A 27,591-nucleotide genomic window follows, 5' to 3' on the forward strand; every position below is an offset into this window, starting at 1 on the left:
TGCTACCAATTGGTTTTATGCTCAGTTGATCAAAGATAGAGTATGCTTATTTGGCTCTGGTTTCAGGGCCAAAGTGCTTCTTTCACTGGCCCTTCTTAAACCTTGGACTCTAGTTATAGGGTCAGGGTATTTCTTTCACTGGCTCTGGATTCAGGGCCAAAGTATGTTTCTTTGGCTCTAGTTTCTGGTTCAGGCTAGCCCTTTTAACCTATGCATAGGGCTTCATAAATTTGTTTTTTCCATGAGTTAGATAGTGCAAACCAAAAAAAAAAAAAAAAAAAAAAAAAAAAAAAAGACATCATAATGCTTGAACAGATTATTGACACTGTCGATTTTTTTTCTACAGAATACTGTTGTGCAACTGGTTGTAAGCATGTTGACTAAAGAGCTTTCCAAATACATTATAATAAATAGCACTCAGTATCAATTTCAGTTACTCAAAGACTATTGTAGTATGCAAAGGCTTTAACAGATTGACTGCACACAAAGTTTTACTCCTCTATAAAGAGAAAACTTTACCACACTGACTCCATTTATAGGGTTCCACTGCAGTATGACTTTTTCCTCAGGATTTTGAATTACTGATACATACAAAGGCTTTATCACACAGATTACATTCATAGGATTTCTCTCCAGTATGTGTGCTTTTATGCATTTGAATTACTGATACATACAAAGGCTTTACCACACAGATTACATTCATAGGGTTTCTCTCCAGTATGTGTGCTTTTATGCATTTGAAGATGACTAAGACATGCAAAAGCTTTACCACAGATTACATTCGTTAGAGTTTCTCTCCAGTATGTGGTTTTTTTGTGCATTTTAAGATGACTGTGTTGTGAAAAGGCTTTACCACACTGATTACATTTATAGGGTTTCTCTCCAGTATGTGTTCTTTTATGCATTTGAAGATAACTACGATGTGTAAAGGCTTTACCACATTGATTGCATTCATAGGGTTTCTCTCCAGTATGAGTTCTTTTATGCATTTGAAGATAACTATGACATGCAAAGGCTTTACCACATTGATTGCATTCATAGGGTTTCTCTCCAGTATGTGTTCTTTAGTGCCTTTGAAGATTGTTGTGATGTGCAAAGGTTTTATCACACAGATTACATTTATAGAGTTTCTCTCCAGTATGTGTTCTTTTATGCCTTTGAAGATTACTGTAACGTGCAAAAGCTTTACCACATTGATTGCATTCATAGGGTTTCTCTACAGTATGTGTTCTTTTATGCCTTTGAAGCTGACTGTGATAAGCAAAGGCTTTACCACACTGATTACATTCATAGGACTTCTCTCGGGTATTTGTTCCTTTATGCTTTTGAAGATTTCTAAGACATACAAATGCTGTGGGATGTTCTGTATGGCAAATGTGTTGCTCTGATTGGTTGGTAAATAAAACACTGATTGGCCATTGGCTAGGCAGGAAATATAGGCAGGACAAGGAGGAGAATAAAGCTGGGAACTGAAAGGCTGAGTCAGAGAGACACTGCCAGCCACCACAATGAAAAACAGCATGTGAAGATGCCAGTAAGCCACGAGCCATGTAGCAAGGTATAGATTAATGGAGATGGATTAATTTAAGCTGTAAGAACAGTTAGCAAAAAGCCTGCCACGGCCATACAATTTGTAAACAATAAAGTCTCTGTGTTTACTTGGTCAGGTCTGAGGGGGTGTGGGACTGGCAGGTGACAGAGTTTGTCCTGACTGTGGGCCAAGCAGGAAAACTTTAGCAACAAATGGCGTCCAACATGGTGGCAAGAGTTTCCACCTAAAACCTGAGAAAAGATTCTAAAACGGAGCTAAAAACAGCTTCTTAATTGTCTCTCTCAAATGAGCAGCAGCTGTCAGTTTGAGTTACTGGTGGGTTCCTAATGTGCCCGCTCAACCTGCAGTATGGCGGGAATGAGGCCTCTGCAAGTGGCACATTAAGCTGCATGGTGGATTTAGCCTTTTCTAGTACAAAACAAAAAAAAAGAGGTTTCTGGGCTACACGCTGCTTGGATAAAAGCATAGACCCACGATAGCTCCCAGAGCTGGCGGTAAACCACCGCCATGTTGGGAAGGTGAGGTGGGCGGAGCCAGGAGCCACAGCTGCTGCAGTTTAAGGCAATAGATTCACAAAAAGACAGATTCAGATGTAATAGTTTACAATGAGTGTAAAAGATACGTAGGCTTGAAAGAGACAAAAAAGGTGATATATAGAGTTATAGAAACAAATACATAGTTTTAAAAGATAAAGACTTTAAAGAGACAGTAAAGGTAGTATAAAAAATAAGCCATGTAAAAATGGATATTACACAGAGAATCTGCATTGTGTTGTCTTTGGGATTTTTAACTGCAGAAAAACATTTGATCATAAAAGATGTTGAGTTAAACCAATATGTATATTTTAAAGATACCATGACTTCAAAATTTGGATATAAGGATATGTTGCTTTGGAAAGGAGACTTTGCTTTTGTTCCCACAGAAAGCCAGAGGCTATGGATTTGTTGCAGATTAAGATACATCAGGTTTGACCAGCCAAGACCCCCTGAAAGGTCTCTGATGACACCATGGCCCAGATGATCCAACATCCAGAATGGTTTAAAGGCAACTGGCTCAGACGATACAGCCTCATGGACTATTCCATAATCCTAAAATTTTCTTTGTGTCCCCATAAGATACAGTGACCCCCTCCAGCAGGAAGTAGTAAGAGAAGCTACGCCCAAATTCCCAAATTATATGTAATTTTACTTTGTTAAGGTTAAAACCTTCCCTTTTGAAAAAAAGAAAGGGGGAAGTGCTGTGGGATGTTCTGTATGGCAAATGTGTTGCTCTGGTTGGTTGGTAAATAAAACACTGATTGGCCATTGGCTAGGCAGGAAGTATAGGTGGGACAAGGAGGAGAATAAAGCTGGGAAGTGAAAGGCTGAGTCAGAGAGACACTGCCAGCCACCACGATGAAAAACAGCATGTGAAGATGCCGGTAAGCCACGAGCCATGTGGCAAGGTATAGATTAATGGAGATGGATTAATTTAAACTGTAAGAACAGTTAGCAAAAAGCCTGCCACGACCATACAGTTTGTAACCAATATCAGTCTCTGTGTTTACTTGGTCGGGTCTGAGGGGGTGTGGGACTGGCAGGTGAGAGAGTTTGTCCTGACTGTGGGTCAGGCAGGAAAACTTTAGCAACATACAAAGGTTTTGCCACATTGATTACATTCATAGAGTTTCTCTCCAGTATGTGTTCTTTTATGCCTTTGAAAATTATTGTAACATGCAAAGGCTTTACCACACTGATTACATTCATAGGGTTTCTCTCCAGTATTTGTTCTTTTATGCCTTTGAAGATGACTATCATATGCAAAGAATTTATCACATTGAGTATATACAGAATGATTCTCGCCTGTTTGACTTCTTTCATGCCTGCAAGGATAATTGGCACATGTAAAAGCTTTACCACGTTCAATACACTGTTGACTCTTTATAGCTGTATGAAATAATTTTACAATTTGGTCCAGCGGTAAAGAGGAATCAGATCTTAAGGTTTTATCACTGTGTTTATACTCATGCTGTATTTACACAGTCCTAGAACTCATAGGGCTTTTCTGTACCATGAATTTATTGATGCATTAACAATAAAGTTAGAAAACTGATTACTTGTATACTTGAATCAAATTCAACAAGTATATTCAATGTCAGGACTGCTACATATCTTCCAATTGTTCTAAGTGAGAAGTATGCTATGTCTTTCCAGATCCCTATGCTCATATGACTTGTATCCAGAGTGATATATATTACAGCTAGTAAAGGAAGAATAACTAATAAAAGGTTTCCACACTGAATTCACAGTTTGCCTTTCTGTCTTCATGGACTTTTATAGGGATTAAGGTTTCTCCACAACTGACCCTTGACTCTTGACTCTAACTGCTCCTCTCACTAAACTTACCACAGTCACAACAAGTATATGAGATACACTACCTTTACTATGTACTATTTACTTATTAGAAGGTTTTGGAGATATACTTATCACCTCTTCAATGTGTATAACTTTTGTAAAATGAGTGATATGAAATAAATGGACCGACAGTTCTACAGCATAACTCTCAAGGTGCTATGATTCAAATCGTGATATCTGTTAAGGCATTGTTTCTTTGTCTTCTTTCTTAAACGAATGCCTTGCAAATGCAATACACCTACCTGAAATTGTGGTATGTGGTTTTGTGAGAATTTAATAATTATCAATGCACTTTAAGCTATGCTTATTTACAATGTTGCTTTTGTTTAAAACTTCTAGGACACATTACAATTTCTTTAGAGACATATTTGTATTAGCTCACATATGAAAAGTACCTTTCATGTCTTCCAGAACTTTGACAATGTTCTTCAGTATCATGGTCTTCCCAGCTGTATCCTAAAATATAGTACCAGAAAAATGTATGTTATATTATTGAAAACTGTAAAATTTAAGTTACTATCTTCAGTGAATCTTAGAAACATGGCTGGTTTATTCACCTCATTCTTGTTTTATCTCTATCAAATTGCAGAAAAGCATTAATAACCAAGCAACAGTTGTCCTCTTATTTTAAAAGATAAGGGAAAATTCAATCTTACCTATACTACTGAGGTTCCTGTAGGTCTCCAACATCACATCTTTGTAGAGATTCTTCTGGGAAGGAACCAGCAAAGTCCACTCTTCCCAAGTGAAGTCAACATGCACATCATCATAAGTCACTGCATTCTAAAACATCCCATACATATGTACAAAAGAAAGCATGATACTGACAACATTGTAAAAGTATACTTCTTTGACAGTATATTCATATAATTCTGGTGCACCCCACACTAATTCCATGACATAGCTATTATAATGCAATCACCAAGTCACTTTAGAAGGAAACTGTATAGGAGAGTAACCTCTGTCATTTCTGTACCCTTTGAATAACATATCACCTTGTAAGAGAACTGCCTATTAACAAATATAAAGAGACAAGTAAACAGGTCAACAGTACAGAGTACACATGAGAGAAATGGTATGAATAATTACTAACTATAAAAAAAATAAGATAGACAAGCTGGGTACATTGGCTTAACACCTTTAACTCCAGCACTCAGAAAGCAGAGGCAAGTATATCTGCCTCAGAGTTGAATGCCAGCCTAGTCAACGCAATCAGGTCCAGGAAAGCCAGAAGTACATATTAAGACCCTGTCTCCCATGAAAAAAAAAATCAGGCAAACAAACAAAAAAGATAGAACTCAGAAGTTTTTACTGAAGTTCCTACAAAGAGTTATGCAGTCATTCCAGTTCTGCATTCATCTTCCAGAAACCTGAAGTGCCCCAATTCAAACTGTAACATCAATAAGACTTTACTAAAAGGCACTGCATGTGTAAACAGTTACAAATGGACAGATGAAAACATTAGCAATGTAAATGTTGATCATAAATAATCAACACAGGGCAGAAGAGATGGCACAGTAGTAGAGAGCTCTTGCTGGTCTTACATATAGGTGGGCTCAATTGCCAGTACTTATATGAGGGATTACAACTATCCGTTATTCCAAATTCAGAGTTTCTGAGACCATGTTTTGATTACTGTGAGAACCAGGTACTCACATGGTGCATATCCGTGCATACAGGTAAAACACTCATATTCATTTATAAAATTCAAAACAAAAACAACAGGCAGGAAGAAGGTCATGCACCTGAAATCCAATGACTCAGAAGGCTCAGACAGTATTAATATCATGAACACATGCCATTCAGAAAAGCAGAATGATACCCTCTGCCAAATTTTAAAATGCAAGATATGGGTGAAGCTCAGTAAAACAGCATATGCTTGACATGTACAAAAACCTACACCCTAGGCCCATCACTCAATAATATAAAAACAAAAAATCTAGGAATGTTGGTCCACCTTTAATCCCAGGACTTGGGAGCCAGAGTCAGGGAGATCTCTGAGTATGGGCCAGCATGGTATACACAGCTCCTTTCAGGACAGCCAATGCTACACAGACAAACCTTGTCTTCAAAAACACATGAACAAAAAAATTAAAAGAGCAGGCTACCAAACTGCCTTAGCACTGAATAGCAATTGCTTCTACTGTATCTTATGTGATTTAGAGATAGAGTCTATAATGGTGTTGAAGATATGACAACATAAGAAGGAAGCTGGCTGATTAGTTTCAACCACAACACAATAGATACAAAGACCAGGAAATGGGTTGAGGTTATAAAGACTCATATCACACTCCCAATGAGGAATTTCATCCAGAAAGGCTCCTCTTACTAAAGGTTTCACAATCAATTGAAAGAAAGTCACCAAGGAGAGACACAAGTTCAAATACATCATCTATCTGGACGGTTTGTCATTCAATCAACTACATTCTGACCCTGGTCACTATAGGCTCATGGTCATCTTGAAGAAAATGTATTTAGTCACTTCAATGATCCTCATAGTCTGCAACAACCGTCACACTATTCAAATGTGCAGTCTCTTCTGTCACTCAAGAAAATCTCTTGACAATGACATCTTGTAAAATCAGAAAATGAGTTATATATAACCAACATACAATGGCACAGAATATCACTCACCTTCCAAAACAGAGAAACACTATGGAGACATAGTGAGGGAAGATTGGACCAAGACAAGACAAACACAGCAGGACAAACATCAAATCCTGTATCTCTGTCTCAGATGTATAGGGCTTCAGTTTTAAAGGGTTTAAACAGCCCTATCCCTGCAATTTCTCATACATCTCTCTCTTTGGTTACTTCCACTCCCTATATGCAGCTAGGTCTCCATGGAAGGTGTCTTATAGCTTAGGTATCTCAATATCTTGTGGTCTCAAAATGCAACCCAGGCTGTTGTGGAATATTATTTTAAGATGTTACATTTGTTTATGCTGAGGAACATTTGTTTTAATGATGCAAAGATGTGCTGCATTCTTTTAGGTTGCATTTTTTTAACTCTGTAAAACTGTGTTACTCTGCCTGTCTAAAACACCTGATTTGTCTAATAAAGAGCTAAACATCCAATAGCTTGACAGGAAAGGATAGGCAGGGCAAGCAAGCAGAGAAAATAAATAGAAAGAGAAATCTGGGAGGAAAAAAGAAAGAAGGAGCAAGAAAATGAAAGGACACCAGGGGCCAGCCACCCAGCTACACAGCAAGCCATGGAGTAAGAAGTAAAGAAAGGTATACAGAATAGAGAAAGATAAAAGCCCAGAGGCAAAAGGTAGACAGAATAATTTAAGTTGAGAAAGGCTGGCTAGACACAAGACAAGCTAGGACCTATAAGAAAGAATAAACGTCCGTGAGTGTGATTCATTTGATAGCTAGATAGCAGGCCCACCAAGAGTAAAGAGGAAAAAATAAAAACAAAAACAAACAAACAAAAAACTAGCACTGGGCTTCAATTCTCACAGCTTCATGCAATGAACTCTCACAATCTCCTCAATGGGTTTCTGACTCTGCCAAATAGCAATGAGTACTGTGGGTGTCTTTCTATACAGAATATGTGAATATGTGTTGCTCTGATTGGTCCACAACTAAAACTGCAATGGCCTATAGCAGGGCATGATAAGATTAGGTGATACAATCAAACTGAAGGATGAGACAAAGAAGGGTGGAGTGGAGGAGATGCCAAACCACTGCTCAAGGAGCAGCAACATGCCAGCAGACCAGTACTGCTGTGGCCACATAGCAAAACACAGATTAATAGAAATGGGTAATTTAAGATGAAAGAGCTAGCTAGCAGGAAGCCTGCCACAGGTCATACAGTTGGTAATTACTATTAAGCCTCTGAGTAATTATTTTATAAATGGCTGTGGGACTGTGGAGCTGGGCGGGACTGGAGAAACTTACAGCTACAGATGGGTGCAACAGTGCTGAACTGAAACCACAGAGGAAGAATCTATGACCTGTAAGTTTTACATCTTTGTTTCCAGAATCAGTACAACATGTGTTATTCCCCCAAATTTGGCTTCTAAGTTGTGATGGATGCTACCATGCTTAGACTAGAGTTACAACACATTCTGTATGAGGTTGCTTCTGTGGATTAGGAATCAAGTTGCCTATTCCATCCATAAATTGAAGGCTTACATTGATGGAGTCTTACTCTTAGGGAACCTTCCTAGGGTTCAAGTGCTAAGAAGGGCCTCCTCTTTAATAGTGCTAAACTTCTTGAAATTTCCTTCCTCTGCTTCACCACACAACTGCCATTTGAAACTACCTCATGCTGTTTTTCTTTACGGAATGTATGAGAGACAAATAAATTTTTAAAACAAGAAAGAAAGGGATGTGGGCACTGACTCTTCATTTGTTTCTGCACCACTTGTTTCTTTTCCACTGTAAACCTGAATGAGTCATCAGTAATAAACACACAAAAGAATCAATACTTTGTACAAGAAATCAGCCAATTACTTTTAATTCTGCCTTACTCAATTTCTGAGAGAATGGAGAAAATAGGAATGATTTGGGGACAAAATATTATACAAATGACCTCTACCTAGTTGAAACAGAATTTATGGTCATGTGTTCCACAGACTAATGATTTGTATGACAGCAAACCAAGTATTACTCAAATCCCCCCCCCCCCACCAGGCTATATATCTTTAAAAAAGGAAAATAACAGTCTTGTCAGACAAGGACACACCATTTTACCCAGATCTTCTATATTAGTTTAACGAGTATAACTACAGTAAGTTGATTTCACAATAAGGTCAGTCCTTTATCCAGATTATTGAATGCTGTAGTTTATGGACCCCAAGAACTAGCCAGTCAGAATATTTATGGATCATCTAAAATTGATTACATGACTCCACATTGCTAATCTCAAATACTGTTGAAGCAGGTAAGCTCTCACCCTCCTTTCTGCCCCCACCTTTCTGCACTTTCACTATATCAGCTTCAAAGTTGTTCAATGAACTCAGTTTTTGCACAGGTACCTTTGCATTTGTATAGGTATTTTTTTTTAACATTTTCTTCTAACTGCTGGTATCTCTTTGTTTCTGTTGTCTAATGTTTCTAGGTCATTATTTCATTCCTTTTCTCTCAAGAGCTGCTGATTATTGACTTCTGTGTAGAGCAATGTCTCCTGTAGCATAAGCTTGACTCATGCTATGTAATTACACCTAATCCTGCCTCTGCTACCTAGTGCTGGGAAGACAGTCCTGCAACTCCTTCCATGCCAGGCCCAGTGAGAAGGAAAAATGGACCAGTTAATGAGCGTCTCCCAGTCTCTCTGGCTTCCAAGGCCTAGGAACATTGCAAAACTCAGAGAGTTAATTTGTGGATGGTGTAAATGGAAGAAAATTAAATGTAGTAAAGAAGGCCCATTAATAGAAAAAGGCCCTTGGTCAAGAGAATAGAATCTCTGTCCTGGGCACAAACCTCACATTTCAATGGGGATGTGTCAATCTTCTGGCCAAGGAACCTGGTCTATGGAACTCAAGAAATGGCCACTTGGGACATTTATAGATCACCTAAACTGATTACCTGATTGCATATGACAATGAATTCACATTCTTACACAACAGCTTCTTCATAGCCACTCCCCCAATAAAAGCCTGAGCTGCATTAGGACATTCATTCACCTGTCTCTTTTTCTTTCTTGATGGACCAATCAAGGCCCAGCCTGGAATGACTGACACACTTGGACTTGGATGCAGGAAAGAGAAGGTGAAAATGATGCAATTATAATCCCCAAAAAATGATGTTAAAGAGTTGAAACAGAGCTGGGCAGTGGTGGCGCACACCTTTAATCCCAACACTCAGGAGGCAGAGCCAGGCAGATCTCTGTGAGTTCGAGGCCAGCCTGGTCTACAAAGTGAAATCCAGGACAAACACCAAAACTACACAGAGAAACCCTGTCTCAACCCCCCCCCCAAAAGTTAAAACAGGCTTTATGATCATATTCTTCAGAGACTAAGGCTTTTGTATTAGAGCACACTAAGGAATACTCAAACCATTTCTTTCAGGCTATACCTGGAAAACAACAGTCCTATTAGGCAGGGTCACAGCATTTTATCCAGATCTTCTATTTTAGTTGAACTAGAGTAACTATAGTAAATTGGTTTCATGAAAGTTCAGTTCTTTATCCAGATTCTTGATTGCCTGCTCTGTGGACACTCAAGACAATTATTGATCATTTAAGATTGATTAACTCAGTACTCATTGCTAATATCAACTACTGTCACATCAGGAAAGCTTTCACCCTCTTTCTTGACCATTCCTTTCTGTGATTTAACTACACCTGCTTTAGAGTTGTACGGTGAACTCAGTTATTGCACTGGTCTCTCTTCATTTATACATTCCCAATAAAAGCCAGAGAGATTGGAGGACACTCATTCACTGGTCTGTTTTTCCTTTTCACTGACCAATCAAGGCCTAGACTAGGAGTGACAAGACTATCTCCCTGCCCTGGAAAGCAGAGGCAGGATTAAATGATCAAAGCAATTCCCAATTACATAGTATGAGGCATGCCAAAATACAAGAGAAACTGCTATAAACAGAAAAATAACCAACAGAATCTAAGAAAAATGGAAAAAAAATTTAATGTCTGGGAAAAACTGGAGAATAAAACAAATAAATGATTAGAGCAGTGATGCATTTAAACAAAATCAAATTTAAAAAATGAAACCAATAATTGATATTCCCTGGTAGAGAAAATTGCACTAATAAAATAGTGCTGGAGCTTGTCCCTATGTGCAATATTAGTTACGGAGCTCTGTAACCTGACACACAGCTACAGACAATGGCCTGTGTTCAACACTCTGAGCTGACTTAACTGTACCAACCAGGATTGCACATATCCACAAAGGAGAGACATCTACTTGGAAATTAGATGTTCATTAACCTCCCTAAATTGTACACCCATAAATCTGGTCTGCCTTCATTCACATGACATGAATTAATATATGCTATGAAATTAAAAAATCACTAACCCTGCCACAATCTGGTCCTTTTCCTTAATGGTAACTCCAGCAGCTAATTGCTTACCCTGTTTCCCCCTGCATTCTACACAATAAACTATTCCTCCAATTTTCATCTGAAGGCGGATGCCATGCTTCACATGCAAATTCTTTTCCTGTGACTGCAATGGATAGTTGACTACAGAACTCAAAAAGGACAATTTAAAACTCAGTAGTGGGCTGGGTGGTGATGGTGCATGCCTTTAATCCCAGCACTCAGGAGGCAGATCCAGGCAGATCTCTGTGAGTTCAAGGCCAGCCTGGTCTACAGAGCGAGATCCAGGGCAGGCACCAAAACTACACAGAGAAATCCTGTCTCAAAAAACAAAAAAAAAAACAAAACAAAACAACAAACTCAGTGGTGGTACAGCCCATTAATTCAAGAATTCAGTTGGTTTAATCAAGAGGAAAGGAAATTCGCTGCCCTGGGGAGCAATAGGCTGGGATCAAGAACACCTGAGTAAACATAGTCTCAGAAACATTTTCTAAAATGCTGAAAGTACAAGTATTTTAAAATTAATATGCCTTCCCAGGGAGAATTCACTCCACATACTTAAATAATTACTAAACAAAAATCTTTCTTAAGAGCTGCATGCATCAAGCTCTGGCTAATGCTCAAAGAGGAGCCAGCCTAGAACAAATTTTGCATTCCATATATGATATCATCCTTAAGTCTCTTTTAAGATCAGGACACAAGTTATACTTTGAACAATTTAAAGAGGGACAAAAGACTGCAAGTCTAGCTACTTAGATGAAGATCTATGCTGCCTTAGACAGGGAACATTATCAAGAATAGAAAACATTGTTATGAATAGAAAACTTGGGGTGGTAAATATCTCAACTTACAATTGCTGCTGCCATGACCCTGAAGTTCTGGAGCTGCAGGGAAGACTATGGATACTGTCCTGAGCCAGTCTCCCTTGGTTCTGTGGCCCTCCCACCATACCCCATTGACTATTCTCATCTTGAATGATTTTGAAATCCTTAAATTCCTACTTCTACTTTCTAAGTATTATGGTTACAGGCCTGTGCCACCATGCCTGGCTTAGGCGGCTTCAACTTCATTTAGTGAGGCATTAGATTGATAGGATAAGTAACATGAGTTACAATTAACTACATTCAAAGACTACTTATCTCTGTGAGCCTAGGCTTCACCATCTGCCGAATAAGGACAGAACTCTTCCCAGGTCCTTTGATGAGTTATAAGAGACTCAATGATAAAGAAAAATAATATTGCTCATAGTTGGAAAACAGTGGACTTTAAGCTAGGAAGGCTGCATTGGATGGGAACTTTCTTCTATTACTAGAGTTAGGACTAGAGCCTGTGACCTGGCTACTCTACCAGCCAGGCTCAGCCACTCATGCTCTGTAAGCCAATTAAATGAACCAAATTATCCAGTGAGTGACATGCCCACCTATATTGCAGGAACTCTGGAGGCAAGGTAGACAGATCTCTCTGATGTCCTAGGACAGCTTAGTCTATAGTGGGTGTTCCAGGCCAGACAGTGAGTCATAATAACACTACCTTTAAAAAAAGGAGAAAAGAAAAAAGAAATGAATAGAAAAGGGAAAAATTACTAATGAAAATTTTAAAAATGATATTGATTCCACTTGACAAATTTGGAACAATCATGAAAATATGTAACATGAATCTTAAAAGGTTTTATCAATAAAAAGAACCTGGAGCCAGATATTGAGGTGAAAGCTGAAAGATCAGAGAAACAGAACAAGCCAGCCATGTTCTTACCTCAAAATCCTCAGCCTCAAGAGAGTGAGTTCCTGTTTCCTCATGCCTTATATATCTTTCTCTACCCTGCCATCTTACTTCCTGGGATTAAAGGTGTGTGTGCTTCCCAAGCAAAGACATGAGATCTCAAGTGTTGGGATTAAAGGTGTGTGCCACCACACCGCCTTGAACTCACAGAAATCAAGATGGATCTTTGTCTCCCGAGTGATAGGATTAAGGGTGTGTGCCATCACTATCTGGAGTCTATGTCTAATCTAGTGGCTGGCTCTGTCCTGTGATTCCACAGATAAGTTTTATTGGGGTACACAATATATTACCACAAAAATATAAGGTAAATAATCCATCCTTGGGGGTCCTAACAGGTTTAGACAAAAGGCAAATATATGCAAAACTAAGTAATCTAATGAAGCCATATAATACATTTTTCCCATCTCTAAAACCCTCGCACATTCTCAGATCCTGTCTATCCTGTATGGTGGTCAGTTAAACAGTAAATGTTTCTTCAGTAAAAACACTTTCAATTGGAGGACTTAGACTTTTCCCCACAATGAGAGTTCCAGGGAAATTTCATGTGGCCCACTGTTTTACTAGTTGTTAGCCAAAGGGAGAAATATAAATATCTCTTTAGAATATCCTTATTCCGACCAGGAAGGTAGGTTATAGGAATTGGCAGAGTGGGGACTAAGGAACTGAAAGGCCCAAGTTGGGACCACAAATTGGTGCATGAAGAGAATTGTCACTGATAGCTACATGTAGCTGTCAAAAACAGGAAATAGTGGAAGACCTGGATGGCAGTGATCCACAGCTGAGAAGAGACAGAGAGCACAATAGGAGGCAACTTGTCCTCAGATACACTCCAAGCATTGCTTTCTGGTCATTTAATCCTGGGTTTTCACAGCCAAAACTCCCTCCCTTCAATTCCTCCACACTCTACAGCTCTTTGTAAATACCTGATTGCCCTAGCCTTAGAGTGACTTGTGCTTAAGTATCAGGATCTCCTGACAACCTGGATGTCATCTGAAGTCACCACAATTCAGGTCCCCAACTGAAAGTTTTACAGGCATCAAAAAAGCAAAATATGGCCGGGCAGTGGTGGCGCACACCTTTAATCCCAGCACTCGGGAGGCAGAGCCAGGCGGATCTCTGAGTTCGAGGCCAGCCTGGGCTACAAAGTGAGTTCCAGGAAAGGCGCAAAGCTACACAGAGAAACCCTGTCTCAGGAAGAAAAAAAAAAAAAAAAAAAGCAAAATATGATCCCATTCAGTCTTAATGCCAGCAACTTCCTCTTCTCTCCTTATAGGATGTATATACTCCAGCAGGGATACACCTGACATATGTCCTTGTGGGCTTGCATTGCTGCTCATTTATGACATTGGAAATAAACTCAGTCTTGTGACTTTGGTCAATCAGTCAGACCCTTTTTAAGACTTGTATTGTCAGTTACACACCTGATCAGTTTTTGTACTTTTCCCTCATTTTGTGGAGATTTGAGCTTAGAAACTTCTTTAAGAACCATAATTAAGTTAGTTTTGGATGCTGTCAATCTTTTATTTCTTTTGAGTGATCAGGGCTGAAGTAAAGATGAAATCAGGATGATCTATTCACATCTTACTGCCATAATGACATGTTCATGGGGCTAAATAGGTGGTTCAAACCTGAGAGCACTGGCTGCTCATTCACAGGGCCTGACTTTGATTCCCAGCACACAAAAGACATCTCACAACTGCCTGTAACTAAAGGCACTGGGAATCACACTCTCATGACTTCCACTGGTAGCTGGCATGCACTTGATATACACACTGGCAAAACATACACCTAAATTAAATTTCATTCCTTTTGAAAATAACATATAAATTTAAAAAAACCTTTTTTAAAATATGTAATGACTTTCAAGGCCAGCCTGGACTACCAAGTGAGTTCCAGGAAAGGCGCAAAGGTAAACAGAGAAACCCTGTCTCGAAAAACCAAAAAAAAAAAAAAAAAAGTATGTAATGACTTATAGATCTGTCTTTTCACCATTTGTGTATCTGATACTCCAGGAAGTTGGAAGAATGCATCATATCTCCTGAACCTAGAAATACAGGTAGTTCTAAGTCATATGATGTGGGTGCTAGGAACCAAACTTGGGTGTCCAAGAGGAGTATGACTATTCAGTAAACTCTCCAGCTCCCAAATATGACATTAAATTGTAGACGAAGATGACAGATTACTCCTTCTGTCTCCTATAACTTGAAGGTGATGAAAGTCCCCTCTAGATGGTTGTCAAAGGATTCAATGGCTTTCTATCATCTATGAATGGACTCTACTTTGCTTCTTATTTTCATTATTAATATAATTCTCTTGATGTGAGTAAAAATAACAAACCTGATTTGTAGAAACCAGTCAGTGTCCAGTCAGATTATATAGGAAAAGTTCCACAATTTGAGATATGCCTTTTCTTTTTGTAATCTTTTGAGACAAGATACCTCTATAAAGACATGGCTATCCTGGAACTCACTATTTGAACCAACCTGACCTCAAATCTCAAACTCAGAGAGATTGGCCTGCTACTGTCTTGCAAGTGTTGGGATTACAAGGCATGCATGCATCTCTAAGCCCAGCTGAAATATGTTTTTGAAATGATCTGTCTTTAAATCAGAGAATTAAAGAATAAAATAAGATTTTAAAAGAAACCATCAATGTTCTAATGAACAGTAATACCTCTTGAAATTCTGTAATAAAAATGTAAACTGGCAAATTATTTCATATATTCTATATAACTGAGTTTTTTATTTGGTTAATTTCATCCATTTAAAAATGTTTGAACTATGTTTGTGTGGATATACCTATGCCATCATGTGTATATGGCAATGAAAGAACAACTTAAAGGCGTCAATTATCTACTTCTCTCATTTGAGTTCCAGAGATGAAACCAAGGGAGTCATCTGGCTTCAAGTGACCTCAGTGACACTTATTTGGGTTTAAAAATTATTTATGTATGTGTCAGTGTGAGAGTGAGTGTGCATATGCCACAGCCTGAGTGTAGAAATAAGTGAAAAATTTGTAGAAGTAATTTGAGTGTTGCAGAGATTGAACTCAGGTCAATAGGCTTAGCAGCAACCAACTTAACCCATTGAAACAATTCTATGGCATTAGATTGTGGTTCTGAGAAAGTGTCAGGAACAAAAGTTTAATCCTTGGAATAAATTAACAATCCAAAGAAAAGGTAAAAAAAAAAAAAAACCTAAAACCAGGCGGTGGTGGTGCACACCTTTAATCCCAGCACTCGGGAGGCAGAGGCTGGCAGATCTCTGAGTTCGAGGCCAGCCTGGACTACCAAGTGAGTTCCAGGAAAGACGCAAAGCTACACAGAGAAACCCTGTCTCGAAAAACCAAAAAAAAACAAACAAACAAACAAAAAAACTAAAGAGATAGCAGTATATCATTTCAATTTGCAAATAGGATCTATTATTCAAATTGTCCTGTCTTCCTCTATCATTAGATGATAATGTTTACAATCTAAAAAGAAGACAATATTTCACTGATGTAATATTTTAACTAATTTTATTTGAAGACCACTGAGACAGTCTGTGCAAGACTGGAACCTGACATTGATCACCATATGAAGAGGGGCAAAAGTAGACCCCACAAAGTTGTCTTCCAGTTTCCACATATCTGTCATGGCCTAAAAACCTATAATCACATTACACACATACATAACAGAAATGTGTTTTGTCTGTTTTGTTTTGATTTTAATAAATCTCATTGCCATTACATTATCTGCATTTCTGGACAATCCCCTGAAAGGCAGTACTTCAAGATGACATTTCTAATCAGATATTAATGCAGACATGAAGAAGCATGTAACTTTAAATAATATATACATACCCATAGCATGTTAAGCTATGTTGTGAAGTATTGGTGTAGATGACATGGTAATTATTGCTGCTTGACAAATTTCCAGCATTTTGATATTACAGACAAATCACACTTTTCCAGTACATTTTAATGATTCTCACTATTAATGTCTTTCCCTTTGGGAAATTTTGTGCAGGTTTTGGTAAAGGATAAAAATGTGTACAATGGTAGACTCTCTAAACAAAATAATTCTTTGGAGAAAAAAAATCCCTGTACCATGGAACCAGTAATTCCATTGTGCCCTCCTAATTACACCAAGAACAGGAAAGTTAGAGATTTACTAGACACACCTGATCCCATGGATAAAATGCCTATTTTTCAGATCTAGAGCCTAAGGCAATTAAGGGCAAGAGTTCAGTTAATAAATATAGAGAAATTAGAATGGTATGATATAATGGAAGACACCAGAACCTTCCCTTTAGGGAGCATTATAAAGGGAATATAGTAAGCGTTATGAGGCCCATATAGTAAGACTAAGAAATTGTAGTATAGTGTCTGCTCCCCATAAAAAGTCCTTTCACAAGGTCAGGCATTTGGATAAGGGTCTCCATTCCCTCAGGGGCTTAAGGAAAGTTCTCAGTTGCTAAAACAGTCATTCTCCTCTTCTTTTGCTGGAGGAACTTGTGGTCCTTTCATTAAGATATGGCTGGGCTGGAGAGATGGCTTAGAGGTTAAGAGCACTGACTGCTCTTCCAGAGGTCCTGAGTTCAATTCCCAGCAACCACATGGTGGCTCACAACCATCTATAATGAGATCTGGCGCCCTCTTCTGACCTGCGGTCATACATGCTGTATACATAATAAATAAATAAATCTTTAAAAAAAAAAAAAGATATGGCTGATGCCTATTGTCAAGGCCAAAGCTAGTTTCCTTAATCCATGATTTCAAGCCATACACAAGCTCACAAGCCCTCTTTTCTCCTGTTTAATCCTACATGAAACTATAGCATATAAAAGGTAACTTTTTCCAATTAAATGCTGCTGGCAGCCATTCAGTTTACCTTCACATCATGTCAATCTACTCCTCTCTCATCCCTGGTGACTCCACACATTGTCTTTGGGACCTGAACCCCCTCCCCCAAGCAGGTATCCAACAAAATATATAATTCATTGCTGGTTATCCTACATTATTACATGTCTACCAGACAGATGAAAATGATGCTTTGAATACACACATGGGGTATTTAATGTTTCTTATATTTTCTTCTATTAAGTATTTTAACACTAACATTGTTGAAACATGTTGACAAAACAGCACAAATTGGGGGTACATCATCTACCCTTGGACTTGTATTCAGGAGGCTGACACATAAGGATCATGAGTTCAAATGTATCCCTGACTAAATACAGATATCCAAGCCAGGCCGAATAGCAAACATCTCAATGGAATTTGTAAAATTATGAAAACCAAAACCAGGAACAATCTCTCAAAGACATAGCAGTTTTTTGGCTATTATGAATAAAGCTGCTATGAACATAGATGAGCAAGTGTTCTTGTGGTAGGATGGAGGAGCATCTTTTGGGTATATGCCCAAGAGTGGTATAGTTGTGTCTTGAGACAGATAAATTCTCAATTATCTGAGGAACTAACAAATTGATTTCAAAGTTGTACAAGTTTGCACTCTCACAAACAATGGAGAATTGTTCCCCATACTGTTAGAATTTCTACTCACTCCTCCGGCTACATGACCGCACATGCACCGTCCAGTAGCCAGGCAAGATGCTTAGCCATCCCAGGGCCTTACGTCCAATGTAATCCATGCACTGTGTGACCACATAATTTGCATGCAGCATGATCACACAATCTATGTGCATGTGTGGTATAGCTATGTAAGCTCATATGTGCATGTGCCGGGGGGGAGTCTATAAAAAGCGGGTTCCACCTATAACTCCTCTCTCTTCCTACATAATCATTTCCATAGGCCTTAGCACATCCCTTCTTTTCCCTTTCCTTAATAAATTCTCATAGTGGGTTTTGTTGTACCTCATGGCTTTTCTCACATGGTAAACAGCACTGCTTAATGAATAACATTGTGCCACTTAATAAATAATATTGATGCTGAGACAAAGCAGGCCCTCCCAGCACTCTGCACCCGGGACTCTGTACCAAGGTTTACTCTATCTACGACTGCCCACTTTTCCATTTCTCCAGCTGCTGGACAGCTTTGCACAACACTGGCTGCTTCCGTTGGTGAGTTGTCCCTTTCTGATCCCTAGCCATTTCCCACAACTGTGGTCTGACATGTCATTCTCACTGTTGGACCCCATCCTTGGGCTGTGTCTTTGAGCTGCATATGCCCCACCCTCATTCTCTTGCTTGACCTATACCCATAATCAACCCAAACCCAGATTGATACCTAGACATCAGCTTCAGAACATAACAACAGCCAAGGCAACATGTCACCACCAGAGCCCAGATATCCTACTACAGCAAGCCCTGAATATTCCAACACAGCTGAAGGTCAAGCAAAAGACCTAAAGACCATCTTTATGAAAATAATAGAGGTCCTTAAAGAGGAAGCAAACAAATCCCTTAAAGAAAGTTTAGAAAAACCAAACAGTTGCAGGACATGAAGAAAACTGTTCAAGATCTGAAAATGGAAATGGAAGCAATAAAAAAGCACAAGCTGAAAGAATTCTGGAAATAAAAATCAGGTAAGTCAACAAGAACTACAGAAGCAAGCTTCACCAAAAGAATAGAAGAGATGCAAGAAAGACTCTCAGGCATTGAATATATGTTAGAAGAAATGAATGTATTAGTCAAAGAAAATGTTAAATCTAAAAAGTTCCTAAAACATAAAATCCAGAAAATCTGGAACAATATGAAAAGACCAAACCTAGGAATAATGACTAGAAGGAAAAGGACTCCTAGCCCTTTGGCCCAGAAAATATTTGCAAAACAATCATAGTCAAAATTTTTTCTGACTAAAAAGGACACCAGGAAAACACAGACCAAGGAATCAACTAAGCAGACATCATAGGGGTTCTCAGAGCCTGAAGCAGCAATCACGGAGCCTCCATGGGTCTGTGCCAGGTCCTCTGCATATGTGTTACGGTTATGTAGCTTTGATGTTTTTATAGGACTCCTAACAGTGTGTATGGGGGCAGGGGTGTCTCTGATTCTTTTGTATGATCTTGGCACCCTTTTCCTCCTACTGGGTTGCCTCATGCCGCCTTGATTATGAGGGTCTCTGCCTAGTCTTATTGTAAGTTGTTATGTCACATTTGCTTCATATCCCTGGAAGATCTGCTCTTTTCTGAAGGGAAATGGAAGAATAGTGGATCTGGTGAAGAGGGGAGCGTAATACGAATCTTAAAAAGTCTTATAATGAAAAACTCAGAGCCAAATATTAGGGTCAATGCTGAAAGATCAGAGAAACAGAACAAGCCAGCCATGTTCTTACCTCTACGAAATCCTCAGCCTCAACAGAGAGACTTCCTGTTTACTCATGCCTTCTATATCTTTCTATGTCCTGCCATGTTACTTCCTGGAATTAAAGGTATGTCATCATGTCTGGCTCTGTTCCCAGTGTGGCCGTGAACTCACAGAGATCCAAATGGATCTCTACCTCCCGAGTGATAGGATTAAGGATGTGTGCACTACTGCCTGACCTCTATGTTTAATTTGGTGGCTGGCTCTGTCCTCTCATGCCCAGATAAGTTTATTAGGTTAAACAATATATCACCACAGGGGAGCAGTTCAAGGGATATCAGGGAGTAGAGGGAGAGGAAAATTTACTGCATGAGGGGATATATTGTGTGAAAGTGTCAGGGACAAGGATAGAATCTCTAGTTAGTGGAAAAGTACAGACCCCCATAAGACAGGGAACTAGATCATCTTACAGTCAGGTTGCCTAGCAACAGGACATTGAGGCAGAGCCCTTGACCCTTTCACCCTGTAAACATCCTATACAAACATCCTGATAGCTTGCCCCACCTTATGCAGATGACAGCTTCTTGCTCCCCCCACCCTGCAGAAACTATATAAACCCTCTTGGAGAAAAATAAAGTTGCACCTTGATCAGAATCTAGACTTGTTGTGTTTCCTTGTATCTCCTGTCCCTATCATTCCGTCCTTAGGGTGGTCGAACCCGGTGAAGCCCTGCAGGCGGGGCATGAAAGAATAATAAATGTTAAAAAAAAAAGGAAAAGAGAGGACTGTGGATGCAAGGAGGGAAGATTGGACCAAGACAAGAAGAAACTCAGCAGGGCAAACATCAAGTCCTGTAGCTCTGACTCAGACACATGAGGTTTCATTCTCAGAGAGCTTAGATAGCAATATGCCTGCAAATGTTCATCCATGTCTCTCCTCTGCTACTTCCACTCCCTGTATCCAGTTCTCCATGGCAGATATCTCATAGCTTGCATAACTCAATATCAAATGGTCTCAATACAGGCTTCATCTTCATAGCTTCATGCAATGGATTCTTAGAGTCTCCACATTGGGTTTCTGACCCATGACAAACAACAGTGCTGAACTGAAACCACAGAGGAAGAATCCACGGCTTTTACATTTTGCATCTTTCTTGTTTCAAGAACCAATACAACATGAGTGACTGCCCCCAAACTCCCCAAATTTGGCTACTATGTTCTAAGTTGTGATGGACCTTATTATACTTGGACCACAGTTGCAGCAGGTTCTTCATGAAGTTCATTCCTAGAATCAGAAATCGTTTTGCTTACTCCTTCCATAAATTGAAAGTTCAGCTGGATAGAGTTTTATCCTTGGGGCATCTTTATAGGCTTCTGCTGTAGAGCAGGTGCCTTCAGTTTAACAGTGACACTCTCCTGAAAAGTTCCTGCCTGTTTCACCACTGCAATGTTACCTGAAACTACCTAAAACTTTTCTCTAAAAAATACAAATGTTTCATTTCTTTCTTTGTTTCTTTTTCACTGGAGACCTAAATGAGTCACCAGTAATAACCATCCAACAAAATCAGTATTTTATCAAAGAAATCAGCCCATTAATTTTTAATTCTGCCTTACTCAATTTCTCAGGGAATGGAGAAAGTATGATTAGGAGCCAAAATGTTATAGAAATGACTTCTGGCTAAATTTAACATGGTGTCTGTTTTTCACTGAAATCCTATGACCTCAATATCCACTGTCTGCATTGCTCTCAATACTCCCATCTTCTCAGTCCTGTAAGAACAGCTGATTAAGCTCTGTGTACAGCTCTCTATGGCTTTTGCATTCTAAAGTCCTAATATCTTCAACATTCCTCCAAAAGTCATCAATCCTAGGTTCTATGCAGCAATAAAATCACTTTCTGTGTCCCATGTTTTGTTCTAACTTGCTTGCTTCTTGCTGTGATTAAATTTCTAACCAAGCATCTTAGGTAATGAACACATTTATTTGGCTGAAATTGCCAGATTACAACCCACCATTGTGGGAGCTTAAGGTAGAAACTCAAGCTAGCAACTGAAGGCAAAATCCATGGGGAAACTTTTTTACTGGCTTTCTTTCATGTTTGGTCACTGTCTTCTGCTCAGCTGTAGGGCTATTGGCCATTCCTTGAGGCAATACCACCCACTGATATCTCTGATAAGGTTCTCTAAGATTTTCTGAAGGAACACTAAAAGCAAAGTGAGGACTGTCCTCGGAATGCAAAGGAATGGTGAAGAAACAATCCCTCAAGTCAACCACAATTAAATGCCAATGTTTAGGAATTGCCACAGGGGCAGGCAAACCAGGCTGTGTTGCTCCCATGAGAAGCATGGTTTTATTTACAGCTCTAAGATCCTGTAATAGCCTCCATTTTCCTAACTTCTTTTTAATAACAAATATAGGTGAGTGCTAAGGTGAAGTGGAAGGAATGATATGACCAGCATCTAACTGTTCCTAAACTAATGTGTTCGCAGCCTCCAATTTTTCTTTAGTAAGGGGCCACTGCTCCACCCATACAGGGTCATCACTTTTCCAAGTGATTTTTATCAGTTGTATAATTGAAGGCTGCTGTGCAGTGACCCCTATGGAAAAGACCCTAATCCTCTTGTATCCCCAGGACCTCTAGTGACACAGCTTTTGTCTGCCACAGGGAGTGGGTCTCCTTGCAACATTTTTCCTAAGCCTCTGCCTGGGCAGTAACCCTGACTTTTTAGTATCTGTTGTACAGGCTGTGTAGTAAGCACTGCTCCCATACCGTCTAACACATCTCGTCCCCACAAGTTCACTGGAATGTCAGGTAGCACAAAGGGTTGAAAAGTTCCTGCATGACCTTACTCATCCTTCCAATTTAAGAGTAGCCTGCTCTGCAATGGCGTCTGAGCTGTGCTGATACCTTGTAGGTTAGAGATGAAATTCTTAAGGGGCCAATTGGGATCTCAGGATTCTTGTGAAATTATAGATAAATCCAGCACCAGAATCCAATTATCTTTCAATCTCAATCCCATATAATTTTGTTTTTAATTTAGGCTGTTTATCATTGATAACTGTTTGTCAAAACACCTTTTTTCCTGTACTTTCAAAACCTCCAGTTCTACATATAGGCGCCATTTTGCCTTTAAAATATGAAAGCAATAATAATTGAGCAATTCTATCACCAGCTTCTATTTCTATGGTCCTTTTTACATATGCCAATTATAAAAGCATTAAATACAATCTCTATAGGATTTGAAAAGGTAACTTTCAATTATAAAAGCATTAAATACAATCTCTATAGGATTTGAAAAGGTAACTTTAGGCAATACTCTGGAGTATTTTTATAAAATCTTAAAAAGAGGATCCTTTTTTATAAATTTCAAGTAACACATTAGCACAAATAGCCAATTATTAACAATGTGGAACAATTTACCTGTATTTTATTTACTGGAAAAATAACTTTGTAACCTCTTTATCAGTAAGATATTATTATTTATGGGTTTATCTTAGCAACATTATTTAATAAGCTAACAACCCAATCCATTTCAGGTGTTATATTTCTATAGAATTAAACCAAGAATTTCTAGAAAGCAATTTAAATTGCAGAACCAAATTTTCAGTAATGATCAACAGACAAGGGCACACCTAATATATAGTTCAAAATTATGAATCTTGTTCCTTTAGTTTATCTACCATGAGAATCAAACATTCATCCAAACATTTATTAAGACAATCAAAAGAACAAAACATCTTTTATTCACACAGCATTGACTTAGCATTGTATGTCTTGACTGAAACCATTTTTCATCAGAAGTTAGGCCCATTTAAACTTTTAGGTGCTAGTCCCTTCCGGGGCCTCTGCTCACTTGGCTGGAGCTGAAGCTGCGGCTTAGCTTTGGCTCCGCCCAGTGCTCAGGCTCTAGTGCCCGTGCCTGGGCTCTAATGCTGGTGCCCGCCCGGGCTGTGCTCCATCGCAGCTCTGCCTCCCATCGGCACGTACCTGTCCGCCCTCTGCTCCGCTGCGGGCTATCTCCTGCACGCCTTTGTCTGCCGCTGCTGCCGCTGGGCGCACTCCCCGCACATACAAACTCATGTTTAAACTTCCTACTCCCATGAAGGGACTACCTAATGAGTTATTCCCGCCAAAACGGGAAAAACAGAAAAACATTTCCCACGAAGGGATCCTAAATATTGAATTATTCCCACTCCGAGGGAAAAATAAAAAACATTTGAACCAAAATAAGCAAACAGACAGCAAAACTTCTAACCTCTGGGCTCGCTTGCTGTTCAGCCAGCAGCAATGAGGCCTACCTGCCGATTCTTTGTAATTCAGATGCTGCACTGCAGAAAGAGCTCAGAGTTTCAGCTATCCTGAAAACTCTACAATTGGAAAGAGTCTTCTCTTCCTCCATTAACACTGGGAAGAGGCTTCTCTCTTTTGTTCATCCTTCCTCTACAGAGCCCCAATCTTTAGGCCCAGTTTCAAAAATTTTTCCCCTTTTTACCGGGAAAATCCTTTTTTCTTGATTAAAATTTTTTCTCCCTTTTCTAACGGGAAATTTCCTTTCCTTTCCTTCCCTCTTCTCTTTTGGGAAGATTTCCTTCTTTATTTAAAATCTTTAGCTGTCTTGCCCTTTCTTAACTTCAGTGCCTTCCTGCTTCAACAGTCCAATCAACTGACTGTGAGCTAGCTGCACCCATTTCAATTCACCCTTATCTTTTCTTTTTTTCTTTAAATTGCTGGCCAGCCTTACCTTTTGGGTGTCCATCAGCTTGTCCCTTCTTTCTCGGATCTCGGTAGGAACCTCCATTTGTAGGGATAACACCCGCGCTACCACCACCCGTTCACCATGTCAGAGCGAGGGGCTGTGGATTAAAAAAAATAGAGACAAGAGACAGCGAGTCATTAGCCACAGCTGAATGCCGAGTGCCGGCCGAATGCCGTTTATTGAAAGAGGGAGGAAACCTTAAATACAGGCTTACAGCACAATGGCGGATCCCCGGAGGGCAGAAGTTTGCTACTGAATGTTCTACATTCTTGCATCTAAGCTGTTAATGCCCAATATGCAGGATGCACAAACAAGGAACTTCCCTAAAGCATTCAGGAGGGTGGATACCGGCAGGGAATCTGAATAGGGAGGACATCTGGTCAAGGTCGGCAAGCAAGGCAGCTGCCACTCACAGTGGGGGGCCAGGGCCCACACTCAGCTAGCTCGCCTATCCTACCCAGGCCCACTTGCTTAGGGGTATTGCCATGCCCAGTGGAAGAGCCTTCCTACATTAATCATCAATCAACACAATCTCTCACAGACATAGTAACTAGCAATTCTGATCCAGGCACACCCTCAACTGATTTTCCCTCAGAAGACTCTAGATCACATCATGTTGACAGCTTAAACTAATTAAGACAAAGAGACAATAATATCTCAGAAGGTTTTAGAAACCCAAAACCAACATATCACTCAGAAAAAAAAAAATATCAAGACAGCAACAACTGCTGGAAAACAGATATGCCTAGAGATGAGGTTAGGCAAGCCTCTAAGATCATGAAAAAAAACTAAAACTGTCTCTCCACAGGAAGTTCACATAGAAGAAAACAAACAAACAAACAAAAAACCTCAAGAAACTCATAACATAATATAGAAAATTTTCTGAATTAAAAAATTGGTGAAGGTCTATCATTTTCCAGAGAAACAACAATGTAATTAGATGGCAATAAAACTAAAAACAAAGATGGCACTACTAAAAAAAAAAAAGACAGGCCGGGCGGTGGTGGCGCACGCCTTTAATCCCAGCACTTGGGAGGCAGAGCCAGGTGGATCTTTGTGAGTTCAAGGCCAGCCTGGTCTACAGAGTGAGTTCCAGGAAAGGCACCAAGCTACACAGAGAAACCCTGTCTCGAAAAACCAAAAAAAAAAAAGACAGAAAGACATACCTACAAATAAATAAATATATATATATATATATATATATCATGGTCCTTTAACAAGAACTACAAGGTTATTATCTAAATCATACTATAAGAAATCTCTGGCCATCACTCATCCTTTGTAGCCCAGTTCTCTCCATTGCTAATAACAAAAAAATGGGTTGGGTGAGGAGGGCTGTTCCACTAAAATTGGAGAGTTTTGTTTGACTCCTTCTAATATTTTAACTTTGTAGAAAATAGTTCTGACTACTAAAAAGATCTCATTCTCTTATGATAAAGAAAAGAATATTTCCTAGGAAACACCAGTTTGTTTCCTATGATTGATGATCAGATGTGAGTCTGAATCAGTGAGGAAATGAAAACTTTTCCAAACTAAAATGCAAGATAACAGGTTTTTAAATAGTGTATGATTTATATTGTACACCTAAAGCAACTTACTTTGCTCTAATTGCTTTATAAGTCACAGGAACTTTAAAAAACGAGTTTATCATCATTTTTATGTATATGTTTATATGTGAAAGAAAGAATGTCATCCATGTACAGCCAGGTGACACACCAGAGAAGAGGGTGTTGGATCTCCTGGATCTGTAGTACCAGGTGCTTATGACCTCCCAACTTGGTATGAACTCAAGTTGTCCCCAAGAAGAATTTGTGCTGAGACGCTGGCAAGTTCCATAGTACTTTTTGTCCAATAAACTAAAAGTCTTTCACAGATTAACAAGAACACAAAGCCTAAAGAAATAAAAAAAATAAAGAAATGATCCTTGAGAACATGATACATCAATATTAAGATATTGAGTATGATAAATCTGTAGCATGAATTGAATACAATCCCAAGAAACTTCCAAACAATTTATAACAGGATAACTGATTCCAAAGCTAGATGCAAAGTGGTAACTCTCAGAATGGTCACAAGATAGTATACATATAGACACAATATGACTTCTATATATACCAAAAAGCTACAACCATCAAGACTATGTACAATATTTGTGAATGAATAAAGGGGATGGAGAGAAAAAGCTAAGAACAAAAGCAGAAAAATATAGTCAACTTTTAAGCAAAAGACCAATGGAAACTCACCTAGGAAAAGTGTGATCGTGACAAATGTTATCCAACTACCTATAGTTCTATGTGTATAGAAATTAAATAAACACAGACTTTACAATTCCAAAAGAATTAACTCAAAGTGACCCTTAAATTGTTGTTTCTGACACTCCAGCTACTGATATTTCTTTCAAACAGAAAGGCACCATGCTCTAGAGCTCTCACTGAAAATGGAGATGATCTCCTCCTTTGGCTCTGCAAACTCTCATATCCTGTTGTAGTTGCAGGCAAACACAGCCCCACTGATGCCCACAAACAAAACAATGTAGAAGAAGAATTTAACATTTATTTTCTACTAAATGGTTTATGGGACAAGACGTGGAATCTGCCCTATCCACCTGCCAAACACTACACACACCTGAAATATCTCAGAAACTTCTTTTCTCCCCTGGAACTAAACTTCCCTGAATCAGGTCAACCCTATATCAGAAATTTAAAAACATTCTAATCACATATTTCTGAAGGATGATCCCCATCACTGTCTTTCTACCAGTTTCTAAACTATTTGTAACATTTATAAGTCAACCTGAAAGTGGAAAGCAATGTTCAGAACTTCTAGAAACCAGACCTTCAGTTTTCCAATCTGTCTTCCCA

At 39.1% G+C, this 27,591-nt stretch overlaps 1 protein-coding gene across 6 annotated transcripts in view; it reads right to left on the minus strand.

Annotated features, from left to right (window-relative positions):
• The window catches only part of LOC128120684 (zinc finger protein 120-like), an 89,943-nt gene that overhangs the window by 1,050 nt on the left and 61,302 nt on the right, over window positions 1-27,591 (minus strand). Inside the window, exons 2-5 of one of the 6 annotated variants that reach the window (XM_052754840.1) lie at window positions 24,716-24,827; window positions 4,602-4,728; window positions 4,341-4,401; window positions 324-3,413 (exon numbers count right to left, since the gene is read on the minus strand). In XM_052754840.1, the coding sequence (XP_052610800.1) occupies window positions 3,173-3,413; window positions 4,341-4,401; window positions 4,602-4,728; window positions 24,716-24,772 (486 nt within the window). In that variant the 5' untranslated portion in view covers window positions 24,773-24,827 and the 3' untranslated portion in view covers window positions 324-3,172. Of the gene's footprint in view, window positions 1-323; window positions 4,402-4,601; window positions 4,729-12,373; window positions 12,484-20,617; window positions 23,436-24,715; window positions 24,828-27,591 lie in introns of those variants that run through there. The other 5 variants (XR_008221930.1, XM_052754842.1, XM_052754841.1 and 2 more) reach the window with 5 other exon arrangements.

This window comes from Peromyscus californicus, unplaced genomic scaffold, assembly GCF_007827085.1.
Source record: "Peromyscus californicus insignis strain IS unplaced genomic scaffold, ASM782708v3 Scaffold_2__1_contigs__length_46816999, whole genome shotgun sequence".
NCBI classification, from domain to species: Eukaryota; Metazoa; Chordata; class Mammalia; order Rodentia; family Cricetidae; genus Peromyscus; species Peromyscus californicus.